Source organism: Achroia grisella, unplaced genomic scaffold (genome assembly GCF_030625045.1).
Source record: "Achroia grisella isolate CSIRO2021 unplaced genomic scaffold, CSIRO_AGI_Agris_v1 utg840, whole genome shotgun sequence".
Taxonomy (NCBI): domain Eukaryota; kingdom Metazoa; phylum Arthropoda; class Insecta; order Lepidoptera; family Pyralidae; genus Achroia; species Achroia grisella.
In genome coordinates, this window is record NW_026713038.1 from 330,304 (window position 1) to 352,293 (window position 21,990).

General features: G+C 34.4%; 3 protein-coding genes across 3 annotated transcripts in view; 2 read left to right on the forward strand and 1 right to left on the reverse strand.

The window, feature by feature from the left end:
* The window catches only part of LOC131852143 (putative peptidyl-prolyl cis-trans isomerase dodo), a 41,735-nt gene extending 40,806 nt beyond the window's left edge, over positions 1-929 (forward strand). The window contains exon 6 of the mRNA XM_059202784.1: positions 16-929. Coding sequence (XP_059058767.1) covers positions 16-215 — 200 coding nt within the window. The 3' untranslated portion in view covers positions 216-929. The remainder of the gene's footprint in view (positions 1-15) is intronic.
* A 2,762-nt stretch (positions 930-3,691) lies between these two features.
* Positions 3,692-10,318, reverse strand: LOC131852145 (E3 ubiquitin-protein ligase TRAIP-like). The gene is made up of 9 exons (XM_059202787.1): positions 10,061-10,318; positions 9,811-9,923; positions 8,998-9,210; positions 8,263-8,421; positions 7,466-7,567; positions 6,458-6,571; positions 5,614-5,803; positions 4,805-4,927; positions 3,692-4,255 (listed from the first exon to the last, which is right to left on the reverse strand). Exons 2-9 carry the CDS (start codon positions 9,921-9,923, stop codon positions 3,923-3,925), a joined length of 1,347 nt encoding a protein of 448 aa, XP_059058770.1. The 5' UTR covers positions 10,061-10,318; the 3' UTR covers positions 3,692-3,922.
* Positions 10,319-10,665: 347 nt separating this feature from the next.
* LOC131852097 (uncharacterized) overlaps positions 10,666-21,990 on the forward strand; it is a 29,001-nt gene continuing 17,676 nt past the window's right edge. Inside the window, exons 1-6 of the mRNA XM_059202725.1 lie at positions 10,666-11,319; positions 15,771-15,927; positions 19,439-19,576; positions 20,104-20,264; positions 20,883-20,994; positions 21,795-21,864. Coding sequence (XP_059058708.1) covers positions 11,140-11,319; positions 15,771-15,927; positions 19,439-19,576; positions 20,104-20,264; positions 20,883-20,994; positions 21,795-21,864 — 818 coding nt within the window. The 5' untranslated portion in view covers positions 10,666-11,139. The remainder of the gene's footprint in view (positions 11,320-15,770; positions 15,928-19,438; positions 19,577-20,103; positions 20,265-20,882; positions 20,995-21,794; positions 21,865-21,990) is intronic.

Consider the following 21,990-nt stretch of genomic DNA (forward strand, 5'->3'; position numbering starts at 1 on the left):
TAATTTTTTTTTCAGTGAACAAACTAACTGACGTATCGTTAGCTGCTGGACCGGAAGGCACAGTGGACACATACAAATTGTCACTGTACACAGATGATGCATTCACTGGTGAACAAACCAAGAGAGAAGTTCTCATAGAGAAGTCTCAAGCAAAGACACTGCTCGACGAATTGAAGAAAGCGTATAAGAAAATGGAAGAACTTGATGTTGAATAAATATTCATTATTAGCAATATCCGCTGTTTCACTCTCGTGAAATTTGTAAACTGTATATTCTGATGTATAAGCTATATTATTGTAAAGTTTCATTAAAATGCATTCAGTAGTTTTTGCGTGAGAGTGACCAACATCCATCCATCCACTCACAAACTTCCGTATTTATAATATTAGTACGATAACATATGTATATATATAAAATTTATAAGCTACGTGTTATACTAATATAACTTATTAATAGTATATATGGGAAAGTTTGTGAGTATTGATGGATGTTTGTTACACTTTCACGCAAAACACTCAATGGTTTTTGTTTTAACTTTACAGTGATATAGCTTATACATCAGAATAACACAAAGGCCGTAAATTGCATGCGGGTGAAATGCGGGCACAGCTTGTATACTATAATTGTAAAGTTTCATTAAAAAAATTACGAGGAAGATTGATCTATCCACACTCACAAACTTCCGCATTTATATTAATACAATTAGATATAACAAATGTACCATATAATAAATTAAGTGATGTAAGTTATAATTTTGACGTATTATTTAATGTTTTTTTTTAATTAGCATGACAAACAAGCTAACAGCCCACCTGGTGGTAAGCGGTAACCGTCAGCTTTATACATGAACAGCACTACGGTCATCACGTTATCATGTAACACCCGTGATACCACTCATGCGTTGCTATTCTAGAATACTAAGATGTTATGCCTCTGTAATTTCTTTTTGTGTATGTAGATCTAACAACTAATTTCACTGCCTAATTGCACCCTACAACCAAAACTTTCTTTCTTGTAAATAGATAATATACATAAAATCCCAGACCAATGCAAACAAACATACAAAAGAATACAAGTGTTAGTATCGTGAGAATATTAGAACCCGCAGCCATCAAGAGTCGGTGAAAAAACCAAAAAACAAAAAAAAAAGCGCGGGAGATTTTCGCGCCCAATCATCATTCATTTCAGCTAACGAAAATTTCATTTCCTTAAATAAACTATAGATAACTTAGCATGTACCTAATAAATAAAATCAATCATATCATAATCATAATTTATTATTAACAGTCTTTTTTACAAGAATAAAGTTTCATTTGATTATTGATTTTATATTATCATCAGAAAAATATAACATGGCAACATTACAATCTAATTATACAGGCAGCTTCATAAATGTAGTGGACGAGTGGACGAAAATAAGTTTGTATGAATCTTTAAAAATAAATATTGATAATAATAATAATAATTTCAACCTTTATTCATTAGTTACCAAATTATTGTAAATAACTAACCAATTATATACTTCCTAACCTTATAGAAACACTTTTAAGGCACTAGGCCTTCAAAATTGGAACAGCCTTTGCAAAACTATTCAATTCTTTTACTACTCTAAAATAGTTTTGACCGTTAAAGCCGCTATATTTATGAAGCTAAACTGTACATACCTACATTAACATCAGAGATAAACTATTTCCTACTACTTAAAACAATTAACAATGAGAACATTTGAACACTTCCAAAGCTACTGGAGAAACATCCGCGTTGAACAGTGGATTAACATTTAATAGCTGTCTTTACATGACACGTTCTTTCACGGGCGATCAGGAGAGCGCGGGAAATCTACGCGCGCAATCATGAGTGATGGCATTTAACACGTAGCAGAACCTATCAGGAGCGCGCGGGAAATCTAACGCGCGCAATCATGAGTGATGGCATTTAACACGTAGCAGAACCTATCAGGAGCGCGCGGGAAATCTAACGCGCGCAATCATGAGTGATGGCATTTAACACGTAGCAGAACCTATCAGGAGCGCGCGGGAAATCTAACGCGCGCAATCATGAGTGATGGCATTTAACACGTAGCAGAACCTATCAGGAGCGCGCGGGAAATTTAACGCGCGCAATCATGAGTGATGGCATTTAACACGTAGCAGAACCTATCAGGAGCGCGCGGGAAATTTAACGCGCGCAATCATGAGTGATTGCATTTAACACGTAGCAGAACCTATCAGGAGCGCGCGGGAAATCTAACGCGCGCAATCATGAGTGAAGGCATTTAACACGTAGCAGAACCTATCAGGAGCGCGCGGGAAATCTAACGCGCGCAATCATGAGTGATGGCATTTAATACGTTGCAGAACCTAACAGGAGCGCACGGGAAATCTAACGCGCGCAATCATGAGTGATGGCATTTAACACGTAGCAGAACCTATCAGGAGCGCGCGGGAAATTTAACGCGCGCAATCATGAGTGATGGCATTTAATACGTTGCAGAACCTAACAGGAGCGCACGGGAAATCTAACGCGCGCAATCATGAGTGATGGCATTTAACACGTAGCAGAACCTATCAGGAGCGCGCGGGAAATCTAACGCGCGCAATCATGAGTGATGGCATTTAACACGTAGCAGAACCTATCAGGAGCGCGCGGGAAATTTAACGCGCGCAATCATGAGTGATGGCATTTAACACGTAGCAGAACCTATCAGGAGCGCGCGGGAAATCTAACGCGCGCAATCATGAGTGATGGCATTTAACACGTAGCAGAACCTATCAGGAGCGCGCGGGAAATTTAACGCGCGCAATCATGAGTGATGGCATTTAACACGTTCCAGAACCTATCAGGAGCGCGCGGGAAATCTAACGCGCGCAATCATGAGTGATGGCATTTAACTCGTTGAAGAACCGATCAGGAGCGCGCGGGAAATCTAACTTACTTTTAAATATTTTTTTATTATTGCCGTTGCATGACAGCTTCTTTGATTTACGCGGGAAAGCTAATGCGCGCAATCGTATCTTATTGAATTTAACTATTTTTTATGTACACTCTTGATTTATGTAAATTGACTTCTTTTTAAAATTTCTTTTTCTATTCCACAGATTTTCCAAAGACAAAATATCAATAACTTAAATTATCAATAACTTTACAATTGTCTTTGCTCCATAGTCAGATGTCCGACATTTTGGAAAGATAATATTTTTTTAAATTAACATTGCAAAATGGCGGTTAGCATATTGCAAATACGATTGAAAGACACGGGAATGCACGAGCTGCCGGACCGCGCTGTCTTTCTCGTTCTCTTTGTACTACATTCACAAGCATATTTTTTTCTGTGTGAAACGCGATTTGCGTATGAAAGAGCGTACGTGTAAAGGCAGCTAATGTCTACTTTTATCTATTAGATAGCGAATATTAACTTACACTTAGTTGATAGCAAATATTAATATTCTATATCCGATCCACGAATATTAACATTGACTGTAAACCGCATATATTCACATCGCTTAACTGACCACAAGTATCATTAAAGGGATAATGTTTATTAAACTATTTAATTTAAATTAGATCTAATAATTATACCTTCTAATAAATTAAATTCTAATTAATTAAATTAGATCTAATTTAATTTATATCGTTATTACTTCAATATTGTACAGAAATTTATGAAAACATTATGTATAACGTTATCGTTTAAGTACTCGCAACATGAAAAATGAGCTCTACATTTCCATAAGAATGGCAAACAAATGGTCTATATTTTTTTTCGTGAAAACATAATATACATAAAAAATACCCAGACTAATGTAAAGAATCATTCTAATGAATACAAATATTTGTACCGTGCGGGGAATCGAAGCCGCTGTCAACGGAATTAAAGCCGTGTACTAAACCGCTAGACCACCGAGGCCGTCAATAATTACAATTATTTATCTCTTAACTTTCCTAACATTTTACTTATATCCTGACTACCAGCAGAATTTGGTTTTTTTAACTTATGTTTAGCCGACAGCTTTGGTATACGAGTTTTGATTTGCTGCTTTGTGGGTACCGGCATTAAGTCTAATTTAGAATGTCCGCCGAGCCCGTCGTATGAGACATTCAATTGAGCATCTTTGAAATCTATTTTATCGTTATTAAAATCCATTTTAGGAGGTTCCTTCTTATGGAAGATACTAAGGTTATTCGCAGAGACATTCTCCAGACCTTTCTTCATGACAGCATTCCGGGCGGAGTTCAGTAGCGCGAATTCTGATGGCTGAAAAAAAAACGCATTTATTATAGGATGTACTCTAAAGATAACCTTTGCCGCGTAAATTTTATTACCATTCGGAGATAATTAGGATTGGTATGTTATGGAGAGTAATAATAAAAATATCCCTGGAGAATTTACACAGCGTTACAGACACAATTAAGTATGATGCATAAATAATTTTTTTTTGTAATTACATATATAATATACATAGAAAATACAAACATCAACATACAAAAGCTTGTACGTGTGAGGAATCGAACCCGCAATAACAGCAATCATAGTAAAGCGGTGTACTAAACCGATAGACCACCAAGGCCGATTATATCACTAACAAACACATTTTTATTCATCAATTTCCCAGCCGTAACCACAGAACAAAAAAAGTAATCTTTGTTCTGTGGTCGTAACAATATTGATTCTATACTATATAACAATAAGATGGACTTAAGTGAGTGAAAGTAGCAAAGTTAAATGCGAGCTTAAGTATAACTTATAATAGTGGAAATTCAAATAGCTAACAAAAACTAATAGGAATCGTACAATATAATTTACCTTAAGTTTGTTATCAGGCACCATCTGCGAGGGCCGCTGCTGAAGAGCTGTTAAGGCGAGGCTGCTTTGCCTCAGGCTCAGGTAAGGAGAGTCTGCATTCTCTATCTTGTTCACCATAGTGTTCTAATTTCAAATACAATAATGTTGTTATTTTTTTTTAAATGGCAGGCAAAGTGATAATTTTATAAATAATATATATTCTTAGAGGGAGTAAATACTATATTTAGCGAGTCTTAAGTTGTATATAATAATTTAAACATGTTATAAAAGAAAGTTCTCCACCGTGTTTGCTGAGAAACAATTACGGAATTGTTTTTTTACAGAGTTTATATGTATACTAGCTTTTACCCGCGGAATCGCTCGTGATAATTTATCCCCTTAAGGATGGAATTTATCAAAATCCTTTCTATGGGGATGCCTACGTCATAGTAGCTCATAGTACGTCATAGTATTCATGCAAAATCTCAGCCCAATCGGTTTAAAATTGACAAAGTTTCATACAAACTTTCATCTCCTATTTTATCCACTTAGGGATAGAAATAATCAAAATCCTTTCTTAGCGGATGCCTACGTCATAACATCTACCTGCATGCCAAATTTCAACCCGATCTGTCCAGTGGTTTGGGCTGTGCGTTGATAGATCACTATGTCAGTCACTTTTGAGTTATATATATTTAGATAAACTACAAGTTTTTTAGAGACAACTAACTGTTACTCGGGACTCTGCTAATGCTTTTTGAACAACACACACACATTCGTTCATTTATGAAAATAATGTCAGTACGAATTTAAGTACGAGAAATACATACAAAACTATTATTATTTTCTGGAACAATGATAGCTTCATTCAATTGGTCAGATTGTTCTGAATATTTCAGTTGCTTCACACCCGACTCTGCCTCCTCGATGAGCGACTTGTCCTTCAGTACTGACGCTTTCCTCTTATTCTTTAACGTTTGGTATTTCCGTTCTGTGTGAGCTAGTTTTTCTTCTAATTGTCTGGAAATAAAAATAAGTACATACAGTTTTTAATTTCACGCGGTCATTATTTATACGTACAATGAGGAAATTCAAATTCAAATATTTATTTTGTAATTAGGCCCTTACATGCACTTTTACAAGCCAATATAAAACAAAAATAAATTATATCTTTACAATTTTTAAGAAGAAATAAAATATCGGGAATTTAATAGAAATTAATAAAACATGGCATGAATAAAACAAACAAACACACGCACGCACACGCACACGCACACCCACACACACATAATTATAGAATTACGTGACTGTAATGTCATTCATTTTATCATACAAAACATGTATATTATACAAATATATATACTGTTTTGTGTAAACTGGCCTTTAAAAGAGCAGAATCTGAAGATCACATGACTAGATATATAAAGTAACCTGTTTTCCAACAAATAGATAAGACAAAAATTCCTATGCAAACTACTCAGAGTGCTCTTGAGCTAAGAAGAACTAACAGGAACTCAGCTCTAATACTTTTCAGATAAGTTTCTACATGTTTACAAAAATACAGATTCATTTTTAAATTCAAATTAGGGAGAATAGACTGACCACCAGCATATTGTATTACAATATTTCCAAATGGAAATAGTGTAAAAAATATATCTCGAAATTAGTACTTACACTGTTTTCGTCTGTAGGCTTGTAGTCTTGGATGTTTCGAGAGCAAACATGTGCTTAGCGATCTGCAATTTTTCTCTAATCTCATTCTTCTTTGATTCAGATTCACATAAAGCTCTGAAACATATTTATTTACACATTATAATAACATATAAAAGACTTAAAATATATTAAAAGTAGCTACTCGCCCCGGCATAAGCATACATGGGACAGACAGACAGCGACAGCGACTTTGTTTTATAACATAGTATAAATGATAATGATAATGAAATTATTAATAAAAGTAAAAAAGGCGATCTAATCGCTAATGCTTCCACTACCTTTGGAAAAAGACTAATCACATAAAATATGGTATTTATTTACTCATTTCAAGGCCATTGGGGAACATGGATCCGTGATAATAGAAACTAGTGGCCCCATTGCTCACAATATACCAGGTAGACCTCCAAGAGGTGGTCTAGTAAACCACAGTGATTAACAGCCAGCGAATTCGCCACTCTTCTGATCTAACTGACCTGACTTTATGTATCTCCTATCATCCTTCACTGGTGCCACGCCAGCGTATACCATTAGCGCAGCCGGGTGTACCATATTCATTATTCAATAATTCATTAAAAAATCCACTAACGTTAAAAATGCTCTAGTAGTACCTAGTAATAGCTAACTTGTATGTGTACATAATAATTGTTTGGCTGAAAGGGAATTTCCAGAGCCGTAATACTGCTTAATAAAAAGTACCTAACTGCTACGCCTTAAATACACTAGAACTATAGAGAAGTATTACCGTGTATGTGTACAAGTATTACGGTGTATGTATATAGGTAATTGATTGGCTTTTAGGGCCGTAAAACTGTTTAATAATAAAAAAACGGTATGCCATAAAGGACCTAGACCTAGGACGTAATTAGTATATAATTGATTGGCTAAAAGGAAAGTTTCAGGGCCGTAAAACTGTTTAATAATAAAAAAACGCTATGCCATAAAGGACCTAGAACTATAGACAAGTATTACCTTTTAAGTGCCGTCGCAAACGTAGCGATTGTTCGTACGTCTGTATATCCTTGTAACATTTCTTCCACCTCCTCATTTGTGGCATTTAACACTTTCTGCAAACTAAAACATAATATTTGATTACATCATAAATCATTGATTGATACTTAAAATCCATCATCTAATATCATCCAGAGTAACTAATTTTTTTATTGTTGAGGGTTTTGGATTATTATTAGGTAATCATGAAGGAAAAATTCACTATTTGTCAAGATGTAAGGCTAACTGTCCTAACCGAGCATGACAGCGAGATGAGCATGACATCTTATCATCCTCCATTAGTGCCCCGCCAGGGTATATGGTTAGCGTAAGCGAATGCACCAATCAATGAAAAAAATGTGCACCAATCATTTTAATCATCAATGAAAAAAATATATATTTATGAAGTTCAAACACAATAATATTCATTCTAAACTAGCACACACAAGCGTACATGCGACTTCGTCCGCGTGGAATGTAACTTTATTTTCTAAAATAAAGGTAACCTAAGTTACTCCTTATTACATCAGCTAACTGCCAAAAAAAGTACCGTTAAAATCGGTCCAGCCATTTCAGAGATTAGTCGGAACAATCGCACAGACAGACAGACAAAAATTGTAAAAAATGTTATTTTGGTGTATGTATCGTATTTATATTCATATGTATGTAGTAAAAAACGGTTATTTCAACATTACAAACAGACACTCCAATTTTATTTATATGTATAGATAAATGGTGATACTAGTGAGGGTATATTAGTGAAATAAAAAATATTTTACCCATTTAAAGTTTGCATATTTTTCTTGAGAGATTCATTTTCGTCTTTCAAGCGTTGTGTCTCCTTATTTTGAATCTTCACATATTCCAATTGTTCTTTCAATGCTGACACGGCCGAGTCGCGGCTTATGAGTTTTTTCTCACAAGCTGTTAGAAGATCTCTGTACAGGAAGAGAGTTTATAAATATTATCCTAATTTCATATTCTCTGTTAATTTTATAATCTGTATATATTTAGTGATGTCTAATCAAACAGAATTAATCTGTCATTATTTGTGAAAACCTATCAGTGGCTTAGTATGTTTTTTATATTGATTGAATATGTGTATAGTCAGCCTTGGTTTTCCTTTAATAAATAAATAAATATTTGCAAGCTCTTACAGTGCAAATATGTAGGTCCCATACCTACATATTTAATACATTATACTATACTGTCTATATGTAGAATAGGAACACCACACATGAGCTCACTTAAAAAAATATGTAGCTCTCTGTGCATGAGATATTTAAGAAAAATAAGGATGGAAAATAGTGGAGGAGGAACAGGGGACTGGTGTGACAATGGAAATATGTAAATGTGTCAATATACATTCTCTTTAGTAAATAAAGGATTGAAATTACAACTGTTTTTTTGCAATTAGAATAGCAAAAATGCTGTCAGCACCCAGACATGCAAATGTATACTATCACTAAGAAGATACAAATAAAGAACTTTCACAGAATATACAAATAACATACATATTCTTTTTCAAGTCAACAGTTAGAGCTGCCAGTTTGTCCTCCTTCTCTTTACGAGCGGCCTTCTGTTGTCGAAGCTGCAGAAGTGCATCATCAAGCCTTGAGTTTAAAGTAGCCACATCATCACCAGTATTCTCGTTTGAGATTGTGGGGTATATTCGGAACATGCACCTGTCTGTTACCTTGTGACGACATTGTGGGCAGGACTTGGATCTGAAATTTATTTTTATGGATTTAAGCACAAACTATTTAAGCTACTAGTGACTCGAGATCTAGTAGCTCGTTCAGAAATTAAATATGACTATTGAAAGAAGTAACACTACCATCCATCATCTTAGGTACATTATCTCAATATGCAGCTTGGTCTACAATGTTTGTTTTTATTTGTAAATGAAATGTAATTATATGTGCCTTTATTTACATTGACAATAATAAATTACACAAATTCTCAATCTTATTTATGAAAGTGCTTCGATATGTTATATAGTGATACAATTTTTTTGTTAAAATACAATAGTGTATATTTTGAAACACCTTTTCAGCTGCAAGCAACTTGCTTTTTAAGAGTGTTCTGACTAATAAGATATGGCAGTAAAATTACAGAATATGAAGTGCTGTCTTTGTTGTCACATCATAAAGTGGTTCTGTGGTGTGGTTCTAGTTACATCTAAACCTTGACAATGTGATGGCATCAAAGCATTTGCTTCCTGCCTCTCTACCTCTACCTCAATGGCAGGTACATATGAAGTTTTTTTGGACATACATATATACAATACATATTTAATTTTTGTAAATTGATTGCCATAAACTCACCTTTCTAGCCATTGTGCTAAGCATTGGTAGTGAAATAAATGTCCACATTTCGTCCCATAAATATTCTCTGCTTGGTTTACTAGATCACTACATATAGTACAAACAATATGCATCTGTAAACAAAATTGTGTTATGTTTACAATAATAAGATAGTCTGCACAGGAGTTCAGCAATATAATATATTTTAAAAATAAATTATGGGCATGTACAATGGTGAATCAAAACTGAAACAATAAAATATTTAACTTACCCTCACAGTAACTTGTTTATTATAATAAGTTATGTGATAGATTGCTGTAACATTAATTTAATTGATTCTTATTTTTTTGGTGAACTGCACAAATTTGTACAATAAACATTTATATTCAGTTACAAAGGTTGTCAATTATATTTGATATGATTAATACGGGTTCTATTCATAACATAAATATTGATTATACTAATTAAAGTATTTAAATTTTTGAATAGGTGAATTTTTTTATTTCAAAACATAGATTTGTAATGCTTGCAATTGATAGATATAACTCTATAATGTCGACACAGATTAAAAAACTTTGTGTTACAACGTTTGGGTTACAACGAACTCAACTCTATAAAGATGGACCATTGTATTTGAATGTTAATATGCAAAGAAGTATAAGAATGTATATATTGGAAATTATTATATCTTACAAATGTCGTTTCTCTTCAGGTATTTATGATTTCAAAATGCATTTAGGTGTTTTAGATGGTAAACGGTCGTCTGACTATATAATATTATCTTATCTGTGATTTGACAAAGGGCGTATGAAGCTACTGTCAAAAGTCAAAATATGTCAAAGTGTCAGCGACTTGTCGTGAATGTCGATTGTCGTGATAAAAAATAAATAAACTTTACCGCTCGACCCGTCCTCATCTCGAAACTATGAGACACGTTATATATTTATTAAAGCGCACTTTTGTCTATTAATAAACCATACCTATTAGTTTTAGAACATCTTTCGTGTGTAGTGCCGGGTAACGATTTTAGTGAAAACGTTTAATTTGCATGGAATATGCGCTGCGAAATCAAATTCTTTAATAGTTTGCATTCTTCTTATTTAAAAGATGATAATATTTAAATGCAGTTGTACTCATGTATTCTCGTTTATCAATAATTAGATGACCACATCTGAAGAATTTTCAATTGTGACATTCAACAAAAGATAACATATAATTTACTGATTAGATCTTTTAAGTGTTAATCTCGTCATGAAGAAGTGATAATCATTTGGACAATATAGTGTTAAAATTTTCTGTATATCCATATTTTGAATGTATATCTATAATTTGTAGTGAATTCAGTGTAAAATGCCTGGGAAAATAAAGGTGAAAGTTTTGGCGGGCCGGAATTTGCCTGTGATGGACCGAGCTAGTGATACAACGGATGCTTTTGTTGAAATCAAGTTCGGGAGTGTAACACATAAAACGGATGTTTGCAGAAAGTCTTTGAATCCACACTGGAATAGCACAGAATGGTATAGGTTTGAGGTAACGTTAATTCAATTTATTAATTTATCCTTTACTGTTATTGGCTGGAGGAATGGGATTTTTAGTAATAGATATTGAAGATCTAGTTGCTAGCAATCTTTATTATACCATGTCAGGTAGACATCCACATTGTCCCCATGGAAATGGTTGTAGTAGTAATTTGTAGTGAATTTGTAATGATTAATCTAACTGACTAATCAATGGGATTAAGTTATTAGTAGTAGGACCATATTAATGACCTGGTTATCTTGATTTTTTTTTATACTATTATGGTGGCAAACAAGTATATAACATGTTAAACAGTTCATATCCAAACCATATCTTCTATTACTGCCTCACCAGCATGTGTTAGTGCAGGCGGGTGCTTTTTCTATTTTCATCCATTAAGTAATTAAAATTTTTTGCATGTGTTCTAAAAACATAAAACAATAAAAAAAAGCCCCTGCACAATATGGACATTATTGTTCGCCACCGTCTAATGAGTGAAACAACCACTGCATGCAACAAGTAAACAAAAGGAGCTCCTTAAATATTTAAATAAACTATGTTTGTGCCATGAGTGTGGTGTAGTTTGATTTAAAAACTCAAGTGATGCAAGTCGCCGATGCAGTTCACCTATAACTATATTTTTGTGTAATTTTAGGTGAGTCGAGGAGAAGGAAGGAAGGATCCTTCTCCATCGATCAGTGCAGTGTGGCTAAAAATATTGCTTTATTTGCAATGTCATCTGATTTGTTTGAAATGTATTGTTGTTTCTTAATATTGCTGATCTCTAAAGTAGAATAGTTCTTTTTGACATATAAATAAACAATGACTTGACCACCATAACCCAATATATAATATTAAGAAGAAAGTAAACTATAAAAGTTATTATAAATACTATATATATAAAAAAGTAAAAATAAATATTTTTTATGGAAAAAAATGTAATGGTACATCTACCTCCGCTAATGGTATATGCTGGCAGGACACCAATGGCGGTTAATAAGATCTGCATAAATTTACCAGGAATTTATCAAGATGGTTTCCAGGGGAACCGCATGGAGATGATGATCTATAGTATGTTGTTTATTTAAGTTCATGTAAAGTTGAAATTATGTCTAGGAGCTGCCTACCTTTAATGTTGTTCTGGTCTGTTTTTTTTACATATAGATGGAAGAAAGCGGAATTGGTATAACTTGAAAAACCCAACTTTACACCAGAGCCAAAAAACTGTTTCAAAAATTTAAACTCATATATATCAAATTGTATAAAACTAATTTTCAATGTTCTATCTCAATTAATATATATAAGTTATTTGAAGTAAAAGTACTTTTGTAAAGTAAAGTTATGACTATTCCACTTTCTTTCATCATATTATTCTTGCTCACTAGGTAGTTTTTATTAACATATCACTCTTGTTGATACCAGTTCTGCCATTACTGTTGACCATAAGAGTGAGATACTATGGACACATGTTAGAACAGTATAAAATACTTCTTCTGAATTCTATTTTTATTTGGACTATCCTAATGCTGCCGGCATTGATGATGAATGAAAAAAAGAAGCTTTTACAGTTTCACCGGGCGATAGGGGGCACAATTTTAACAAGTCAATTCAAATTTTTCAATCATTTCTTCTTACTATTCTTATACGACTCATCTGATGATGGTAAATTCTAATACGACGGTAAATAGTTTACAGTTAACATAGCCTATGGACGCCTGAAATATCAGAGGTATCAAGTGTGTATTGAAATTCTTAAAAAACCTTAAATTACGCATCTTGAAAAACCCCAAGCTATAGTCTTGAGAGCAATCCTCGGCTGATAGTTCATTCCACAGTCTAAGAGAACCCGGCAGGAATCTCCTCTGAAACCGCAATGTTCGCGACCATTTAGGTTCCAGCGCGTGGAGCTGAATTACCTGTCGGTGGCGTGCGGTACGATGGTAAAAGGTAGTCGTCATCTTATGCAGAAGTGAACATGCAAACATTGGAATTAAATCGTGCTGCAACACTAGATCCCTCAGCCTTCAATAATTATTAATCAGTCTTCATTAACAATTGCTAATTATGAATGTAGTTTCACTTTTTTTATAGCTAGAGGGGACCAGGGGAGGATTATAAAATGAACATGAAGTCAGGTCAGTTAGGCCATCGTGATAAATTCACCATGAATTATGATAGTTTCTAGGGGAAATCGCGTGAAGATCAAACTGACATGATATGCCCACACTAACACTCCTCTTTCCCCCCGGAAATGTTCTTTCAGTTATTAAGTTGGTTAAAAGAGAAGTTTTTAATTTTGTACAAAAATAGGTGGAAATCAGTTAATTTAGACATTACTATGTGAAGGTTAATCTTTATGATACATGGCTCCATTGCTTGGCATGTGGAGAGGCGCATTGTGGCGGAAATTACCATGTGCCGTTACAAAATTATTTCAGTGCCAATTGCTGTCTGGCGCCTGTCTGCCATTATTTGTTTATATTCCGCAATGTGATGATGTTTTGATGATAATTCTGGAATAGGTAGATATCTGTACTCTCTATCTGTGTATTTGTTTTTGTAGAAACGAAACTACTTCAAGAATTACGAGGGTTTTAAATTCGAGAGTGTTTTTGTTCATATTTGGTATATCGCCAATTCCAACTCCATTTGCATGACTCATATTTAATTAGGTAGCTATTCTGGTCGTAGACTAATGTCTCTGATATAATCTTAAATGATTCCATATCAAATATTATTTTTTTTATAAAAGATTCAATGGAAAAGAAACTAACTGGTTTCTGCTTAATCTGAAATTAAAAGCATCGTCATTATGTATATACCATACTAGCTGTTCCCGTGACTTCGTCCGCGTGTGTCCCTAGGAAACTATCGTTATAAATTTCTAGTGAATTTGCCACAATACGCTGAATGTTCTGACCTCATGCTCATCCTGTCGTCCTCCACTGGGTGCTCTTCCAGCTTAAGACGTTAGCCAGAGGAGGATGATAAAATGAACATGAAGTCAGGACACTGGCCGGCTTGGCAAATGGCTATTTACCAAAATGGTTTCCAGGAGGAACTACTTGGATTTCCACTTGACTGCGCCATACATTGCTAGCAATGGGGTTATCAATCCACATTACTCAAAATCCTTTTCCCCTCAAAGAATACTTGCTTAATTTTTAAAGTGAATGTGTTCGGATACGTTGGCAGCTTACCATGCCCTTAACAAAAACATTATCTACGCAATACCGGATGCTCGTATAGTAGTCTATGTTCCACGGAAATCTGGTGTACATAATAATTTATAAAGTTAGTATCACAATATCGTTTGAACACGTTTTATTTAATTTAAGCAATAAAAGTCATGCTGTATACGCGAATAACCTTAGGAAAAACATAAATGCAAAAGTGGCGTTATGGTATCACAACAAGAGCTTTTATAGCTTAACAACAATCTGCAGATTTTGTCAACCAGAAGAGGAAGTACCACTATACATCCTATGTGGTTGTAGCCTACTCATGAATAACATCCGAGATATAAACCATCCGTGGAAAGTATACACTATATACATAGTGATCTATGTAGGTCGCAGTGTTACAGGTCTTAACACCTCACTATAGCCCAAAACCGTCATAAAAACAAATTAGTATCACATTCTTGTTTTAACCAGGTAGATGACCCACTATAGACTTCTATAGGCAAGCACAATGCTTATCACATCGACACATAAAGATTTTTGTGACCATCTCGTTTGATGCTGATATTTAACACCCTCAGCGCCAGACCCTAAGTGAAAAATCGAAAAATCGGTAATTTTACAGATTTTTATAAAATCACCGATTTCCAGACCATTTACACCGGAAAAATGCGACAGGCCAGTGTTTTTATTCGTCTAATAGATGTATAGAGAATGTGTTTCAAAAGGATACACGGTTTATTAAGTAGAAAGATGTGTATACTTTTGATTACAGTGTTCTAGACACTGTGTGACAAAAAGATACACATGGCGCCTAAGGTGTTAAGCTATCACGCCTTCATATCCTGTGAATACAGCGTCCTATATCTCGCTTTTTAATGGCAATAGCTTCCAAACAAGCTGCATACCTACTTAGCGGCAGTGATTAGAACAGAGGTATACAACCTTGCACGAAATCTATGTTAAATATAATAATAGTATCTCAGTACAAATCACAGCGCCATATAGTCCCAAGCTAAGCATTATGTTAGGTGTACTAGAGAATTGTTATAAATACGTAGATAGATTTTCTTCATAAATCCATACATAATATACATAGAAGAAACCCAATACAAACAATCCTACTCATAAATATAAGTTATAGTATTGAGCGAGGAATCGAACCCGCGACCATCGGAATTAAGGCGGAGTGCTAAACCACTTGACCACCGAAGCCGACATAAGCCAGCATAATTACCGTAATGTCTTATTTTAATAAAATGTGTGTGTTTATAATTTCAGGTGGACGAGTCAGAGCTTCAAGATGAACCACTACAGCTTCGTCTCATGGACCACGATACTTATTCGGCCAATGACGCGATTGGCAAGGTCGTCATCAGCCTGGCACCGCTACTTGCCAGAGAGGCCAATAATGCCAAGGGCAACGCTCCTCACGGCGGTACGTAAATTACTCATTTGAATTTATGTCTTTTAATTGTTATTGTTTGGCAAACAATGTGCAATTTGCAAGTTGAAATTATTGTTACTGTTGCGGGTAAATAATACGATGTTGTTGGTCGAGACGATGTATATTACAGATGATGATAAACTGACAATGTGTACATAGAAATAATGATCTTATATACTAAATAAAAGTAGGAAAATGTAAGGTGGGGTGACACAGTTTAGATACAGCAGTGCCTAGTAGACAATATTGAATTTGTCTTACTAGACATTATTAAATGCAATTATTATTTTGATGTATCTAGGTGACTGTGTCCCATATTACTATTAGACGGCCTCGGTGGTCTAGCGGTTTAACAAGCCGCTTTACTTCCCACGGTCGCGTGTTTGAGTCCTCGTACATTTGGTGCAAACATTTATATTCATAAGTATGATTGTTGGTATGGTTCTGGGTGTTTTCTATGTACGAGTATATTATGTATGTATTTACAGAGAAAAAATATCTAAGTATTTATATCAGTTGTCTAGTACCCATAACACAAGATCTGCTTACCGCAGGACTAGATGGTGCTCTGTTAATTGTCCAGAGTTATTTATTTATTAGAACAGTAGCTATTTATAGGGCAATGTTACGAGTCACCGGTTTACGGAGTACGACATTCGTTTAATATATTTTTAACAATTTCTCTACATTCTACCCATGAGGAGCACATATCTAAATGTTTAACAATAAAATGTATTGCGTCGGGCCTAGTTTTTTTAGTGATGTTAATAGAATGGTGCACCCGCCTGTGCTAATAGTTTACGCTAGCGGCACACCGGTGGAAGGAGAAAGAATGAGCATGAGTTCAGGTCAGTTAGCCCAACATGACAAATTCACCAGGAATTTATTAGAATGGTTTCCAGGGGAACCGCGTGGAGATCAACCTAACTTCATACATTACTAACAATGGGGTCAACAGTCCACATTACTAACGATCCCGATTCCGCACCCCGTTTTATGGAGGTAAACTTTGTATGGTAACTAGGGTTCATGATTTCTCGAGCTTTTCAATTTCTCGGGTCTCGAGAATTCTCGAGGTTAATTTCTCGGGTCTTCTCGGGTTGTCGAGAAATTTACATTTACGTACGTTTGGTTTATTTTTTGTTCCAATAACGTCAAAAAACTCAGTGGTTTCATTTGAGACGAAAACCACTGCATTTTTTGTTAAATATTAATTATAAAATTTAACTATAAAATTAATTATAAAACTTTTATTGAGTAGGTATATTTAAAAACATTATACATATTATGAATAAGCCATTTTTTTTAAATACTGAAATATATTAGGTTCTTAAATATGAAATTAGCGTTTTGTCGTACTGGCCACTGATCTTAAATATCTCCTCTTTGGTTAGAAATTTCAATTTCAAATTTATACGGCTATTCACTCATGCATTTGTTTTTCGAAAACCGTAATACATGTGCTTGGTTTTTTCTTTGGGTCACTCAGCTTACAAAATGGAAAACTTAAAATATCGCGTCAATATACATGAAAGAAAACTTTAATATCTTGTATTATTGTGCCGCCACGCAATACAACAAACGTCAATTTAATTTCTATATAGGTACTTGATTTCTCGAGTTCTCGACTTTTCTCGAGCTTGATTTCCCGGGAATTCTCGGGTCGAGAATGAACCCTAATGGTGACCTAAACGCATATATACCTACAAAATGAGCTCGTTCGAAGTTGCGCAAAATAGAGAAAAATTACCTTTACCCAGCAGTGGGACAACATAAATAAATAAATAAACTATTACAAAGTCGTCTGCGTAGGTACCTTTATTTCACATATTTGACGGCTTCGGTGGTCTAGCGGTTTTGCACACCGCTTTACTGCCAACAGTCGCGGGTTCGATTCCTCGAACGGTACAAACATTTATATTTATATTCATGAGTTTGATTGTTTATATTGGCCTGGTTTTTTTCTATATATATAAAAGAATGTATTTAAGTATTATGTTAGTTATCTAGTACCCATAACACTAAATCTGCTTAGCTTGGGACTATATGTGTGAATTGTCCATGGTTATTATTATTATTACGCCACTGCACGTCCTGAGCTGTGACGTAAGCACACACAACACCAGGAATAAATTGAGGTGACTCTACGTCATCTCCCGTAATAGTACGCTGTTCTATTTTTATAACATGTAAACACTTGTATAGTTGACTACGCATTCCAGAAATTATGTGGACCACCGATTCTATGATGTTAAAGCAGTATAGAGAGGTATCCGTGCTAAGGAATTAACTTTTTTTTAAAATGATAATCTTTAAAATAAATTAATACGTCCTAAATTCACAATAGTTACACACAGTACGAAATATCAATCTTTAAAATTGTTTAATAATTTACCAATACATCTAAAATCTGTTTATAATTTCACATTGTTTAAGACCACATCGAGGACATTTTTATTGAATAAGTGTTACTTTACTATTCCGAAGATGACTATTATTAAAGATGATCATAAAGACTTATGAGGACCTACTGTCCTGTGCTAGCTGACATACCGAGGTTTAATATTTAAGTTGCTATTACGTTGTTGACAAAAATTTACTGTAATGTTACTATTATGTTATCCTACACAATTTGTATTGTATTGGATGAATAAATAAATAAATATGTGATCTGGCATGTGCTTTCGATATGAAATGGAGTTTAGTTGAAAATCATAGGATGATGATAATAATAAACTAGGGCAATTCATACTACGCCATCTAGTTCCAAGCCAAGCAGAGCTAGTATTTGTGTCTAATAAAAAAAAATCTCAGGACAATTCATACAGCGCCATCTGGACCCAAGTTAAGCTAGCTAAAGCATATGTTATGGGTCCTAGATAACTGATACAAATAAGTAGACATATTCTTTATTACATAAAAAACACCCAGACCAAACTCAAACAATCATACTTTTGAATACAAATGTTTGTGCCGTGCGAGGAATCGAACTCGCGACCATCGGAAATAATACAGTGTGCTAAACTGCTAGACCACCGAGGCATAGATTTAAGTATCACTTGCCTAGTGCCCATAACAAGCTTTGTTTATCTTCTCTTCTTTTAATTTACGACATTCTCAATTACTTAAGAAAATTATTATCTACGAAATAATAGTATAACACAGGGCAATTCATACTGCGCCATCTTGTGTTATGGGTACTAGAGAACTGATACAAATGCTTAAATTTATTTTTTTGTAAATACAAATACCATTAAGTACCATCAATAAAAATATATTTAAGTGTACTGTATTTAAATATTTATATAACTAAAAATGGAATTCATGTCATAAACGTATTTTTGGCGGTTCGCCCCTATTTTCAATAAAGATTCTATACGTGTATTGCACAGAGTACGTTATAAACTCGACCAAAGACAATTGCCATAAATACAAATAATAACTCGATTAACACGACCAAAGACAATGAGCACAAGTACTAATATGTGTATTATTACAGGAGCAGTGATGTCAGGGTGGATACCGGTGTTCGACACGATGCACGGCATCCGGGGCGAGCTGAACGTCATCGTGAAGGTGGAGCTGTTCTCAGACTTCAATAAGTACAAAACTTCCAGCTGTGGAGTCCAGTTCTTTCATTGTTAGTGCACTATTATATTTTAAATTTGGAGTGATAGTCACAGATTATACATCCGAAATTATTGCAGATATTTGTAAAATCTCTCACGTATTGTTAAATGAACATATACTAAATAATTATTATATAATCAATGTATAAATATATAGTTTTGATATTTATTATTTATTTGTTAAAGTCGAATATTTCAGTTTTTTTTTAAAGATATATTTTATGACCTTGGATATTAGTGCTTTAGATACAGTTTTCTGGTTTTGAATATATTGCTGTCGCAATTTTGTACCCAGAAAAATGGTTTTGACTTCACACAAATATATTAATTTATTCATAACTAGTCGATCCGCGCAATTTCGTCAGCGTACAATATTACCCGTTAGCAATATTTTTATTACAGCTCTGCTCCTATACATCGTAGCGTGATGTTATATATCATATAGCCTTCTTCAATTCTTCAATAAAGATCATTATTGTACCTAGTACCAGGATTACTATAGATAGTTTAGGAATGGTCATGACAACTTCTGTTGCAGGTCCAATGATACCGCCCGGATATAAAGCAACATCAATACATGGCTTTGTTGAGGAGTTAGTGGTAAATGACGACCCAGAGTATCAATGGATAGACAAGATCAGGACTCCTAGAGCTTCTAACGAGGCGAGGCAGGTCGCCTTCATCAAGCTTAGTAATCAGGTATTAATTATTATGATAAATATATATATATTTTTAATAATGATAATCTTCAAAATAAATTTTAATATAAATTAATAAATAAATCTTAAAAAAATATTATTGCTAAGAAATAATTTATAAAATACAATATTATAAACGCAATAAATTGTATTCAAATATATCCAGTACGAGAATCAGCCAACATCTATATCTCATAGCCCTCAATGAGGGTGACCCACCCCTAAATATATATTTTCTAATGATCTTTTTTTTTTTATTTCATTATGATTTAGTATTGAAAATACAACATAAAATTTCACTCTTTTACAATCAGCCTACATGTAAAATATAAAATGATACACATCCTTACTAATATTATAAATGCAAAAGTAACTCTGTCTGTCTGTCTCGCTTTCACGCCTAAACCACTGAACCGATTTAAATGAAATTTGGTACACAGATAGTCTAGATCCTGACAAAGGACTACTTTTTAATGTGAAAAAAGGGGTTGCAAAGAGTTAAAGGAAATATGAAAGGTTCTATGGAAGTATCGTCATTTTATGCGGACGAAATCGCGGGCGCAGCTAGTATAAAATAAAACTACTACACGTTATCATATAAGTGATGTTTGGTACCTAGGTTCAGCGGTTAGTTGGTCTGAAGGCTGCGGAATTGGGCGCCAACGCTGTGGTCGGTTACCAGCAGGACTTCGACTTGGAAGGCGAGGCGGGTGTCGTCGCCAGAGCTATTGGTTATTACCACCATTTTATAATATGTATTAACGGCCTCGGTGGTCTAGTAGTTTCGTACTCCGCTTTACTTCTGATGGTCGCGTGTTCGATTCCTCGCATGGTAGTACGATTTTTTGAACTGGGCTGAGTGTTTCTTGTATTATTATATGTATAACAATAATAATCTCAAGACAATTTTTCCGCCTGGATCTAAGTAAAGCTAGCTAAAACTTGTATTATGGGTATTAGATAACTGATACATATAGATCTTTTTTTTTTTTCGTAAATACATACATATTACACATAGAAAACACACAGCATACTCATGAATATAAAAATTTGTGCCAAGCAAGGAATCGAACTCATGACCATAGGAAGTAAGACATTATGCTAAACCGCTAGACCACCGAGGCCGTTATGTATGTGTTGTGGGATAGTAATACGTTGTTATCGTTCGAGATGATGAATGTATAATACAGATGAAAGTGAAATAACAAATATATATTTATTTATTGCAAAAATATTAAGCACATTCATACAAAGTGTGGTTAAGTTGTTGCAATGATTTTGTGACGCCCTAAGAGTGCATGGCAATATAGGCACAGAACCTCACTATTATATAGAGTTACTGTCTGTGCCCGCGGTTTCACTCGCATTAAATTTATAGCCTATATGTTATTCTGATATATAAGCTATATTACTGTAACGTTTTATCAAAATCCGTTCAGTAGTTTTTGCGTAAAAGACTAACAAACATCTATCCATACTCACAAACTTTCGCTTTTTTAATATTAATAAGATTATTTATATTGTTAAACAGGCACAGCTGTCAGTATAACACCACTGCCTACCCCATCGCAACCTATGAACATACCACCCTGCACACAACAGTGAGTATACTTTGTACTATTTAAGTGTATGCAATTGGCAATTCCTTTTTAAACACTTATGAATACAATATTTTTTCAAATTCTCTTGTTATTAACTTGTAGGTAGGTATATTATCATCAGCAAAT

Coding starts and splice junctions, on each gene's coding strand:
- LOC131852145 (XM_059202787.1), bottom strand. CDS start 9,923: ATGCATATTGTTTGTACTATATGTAGTGATCTAGTAAACCAAGCAGAG. Junction 9,211..9,810: donor TTAGCACAATGGCTAGAAAG/GTGAGTTTATGG, acceptor AATAAATTTCAG/ATCCAAGTCCTGCCCACAAT. Junction 5,804..6,457: donor AGCCTACAGACGAAAACAGT/GTAAGTACTAAT, acceptor TTTTATTTCCAG/ACAATTAGAAGAAAAACTAG.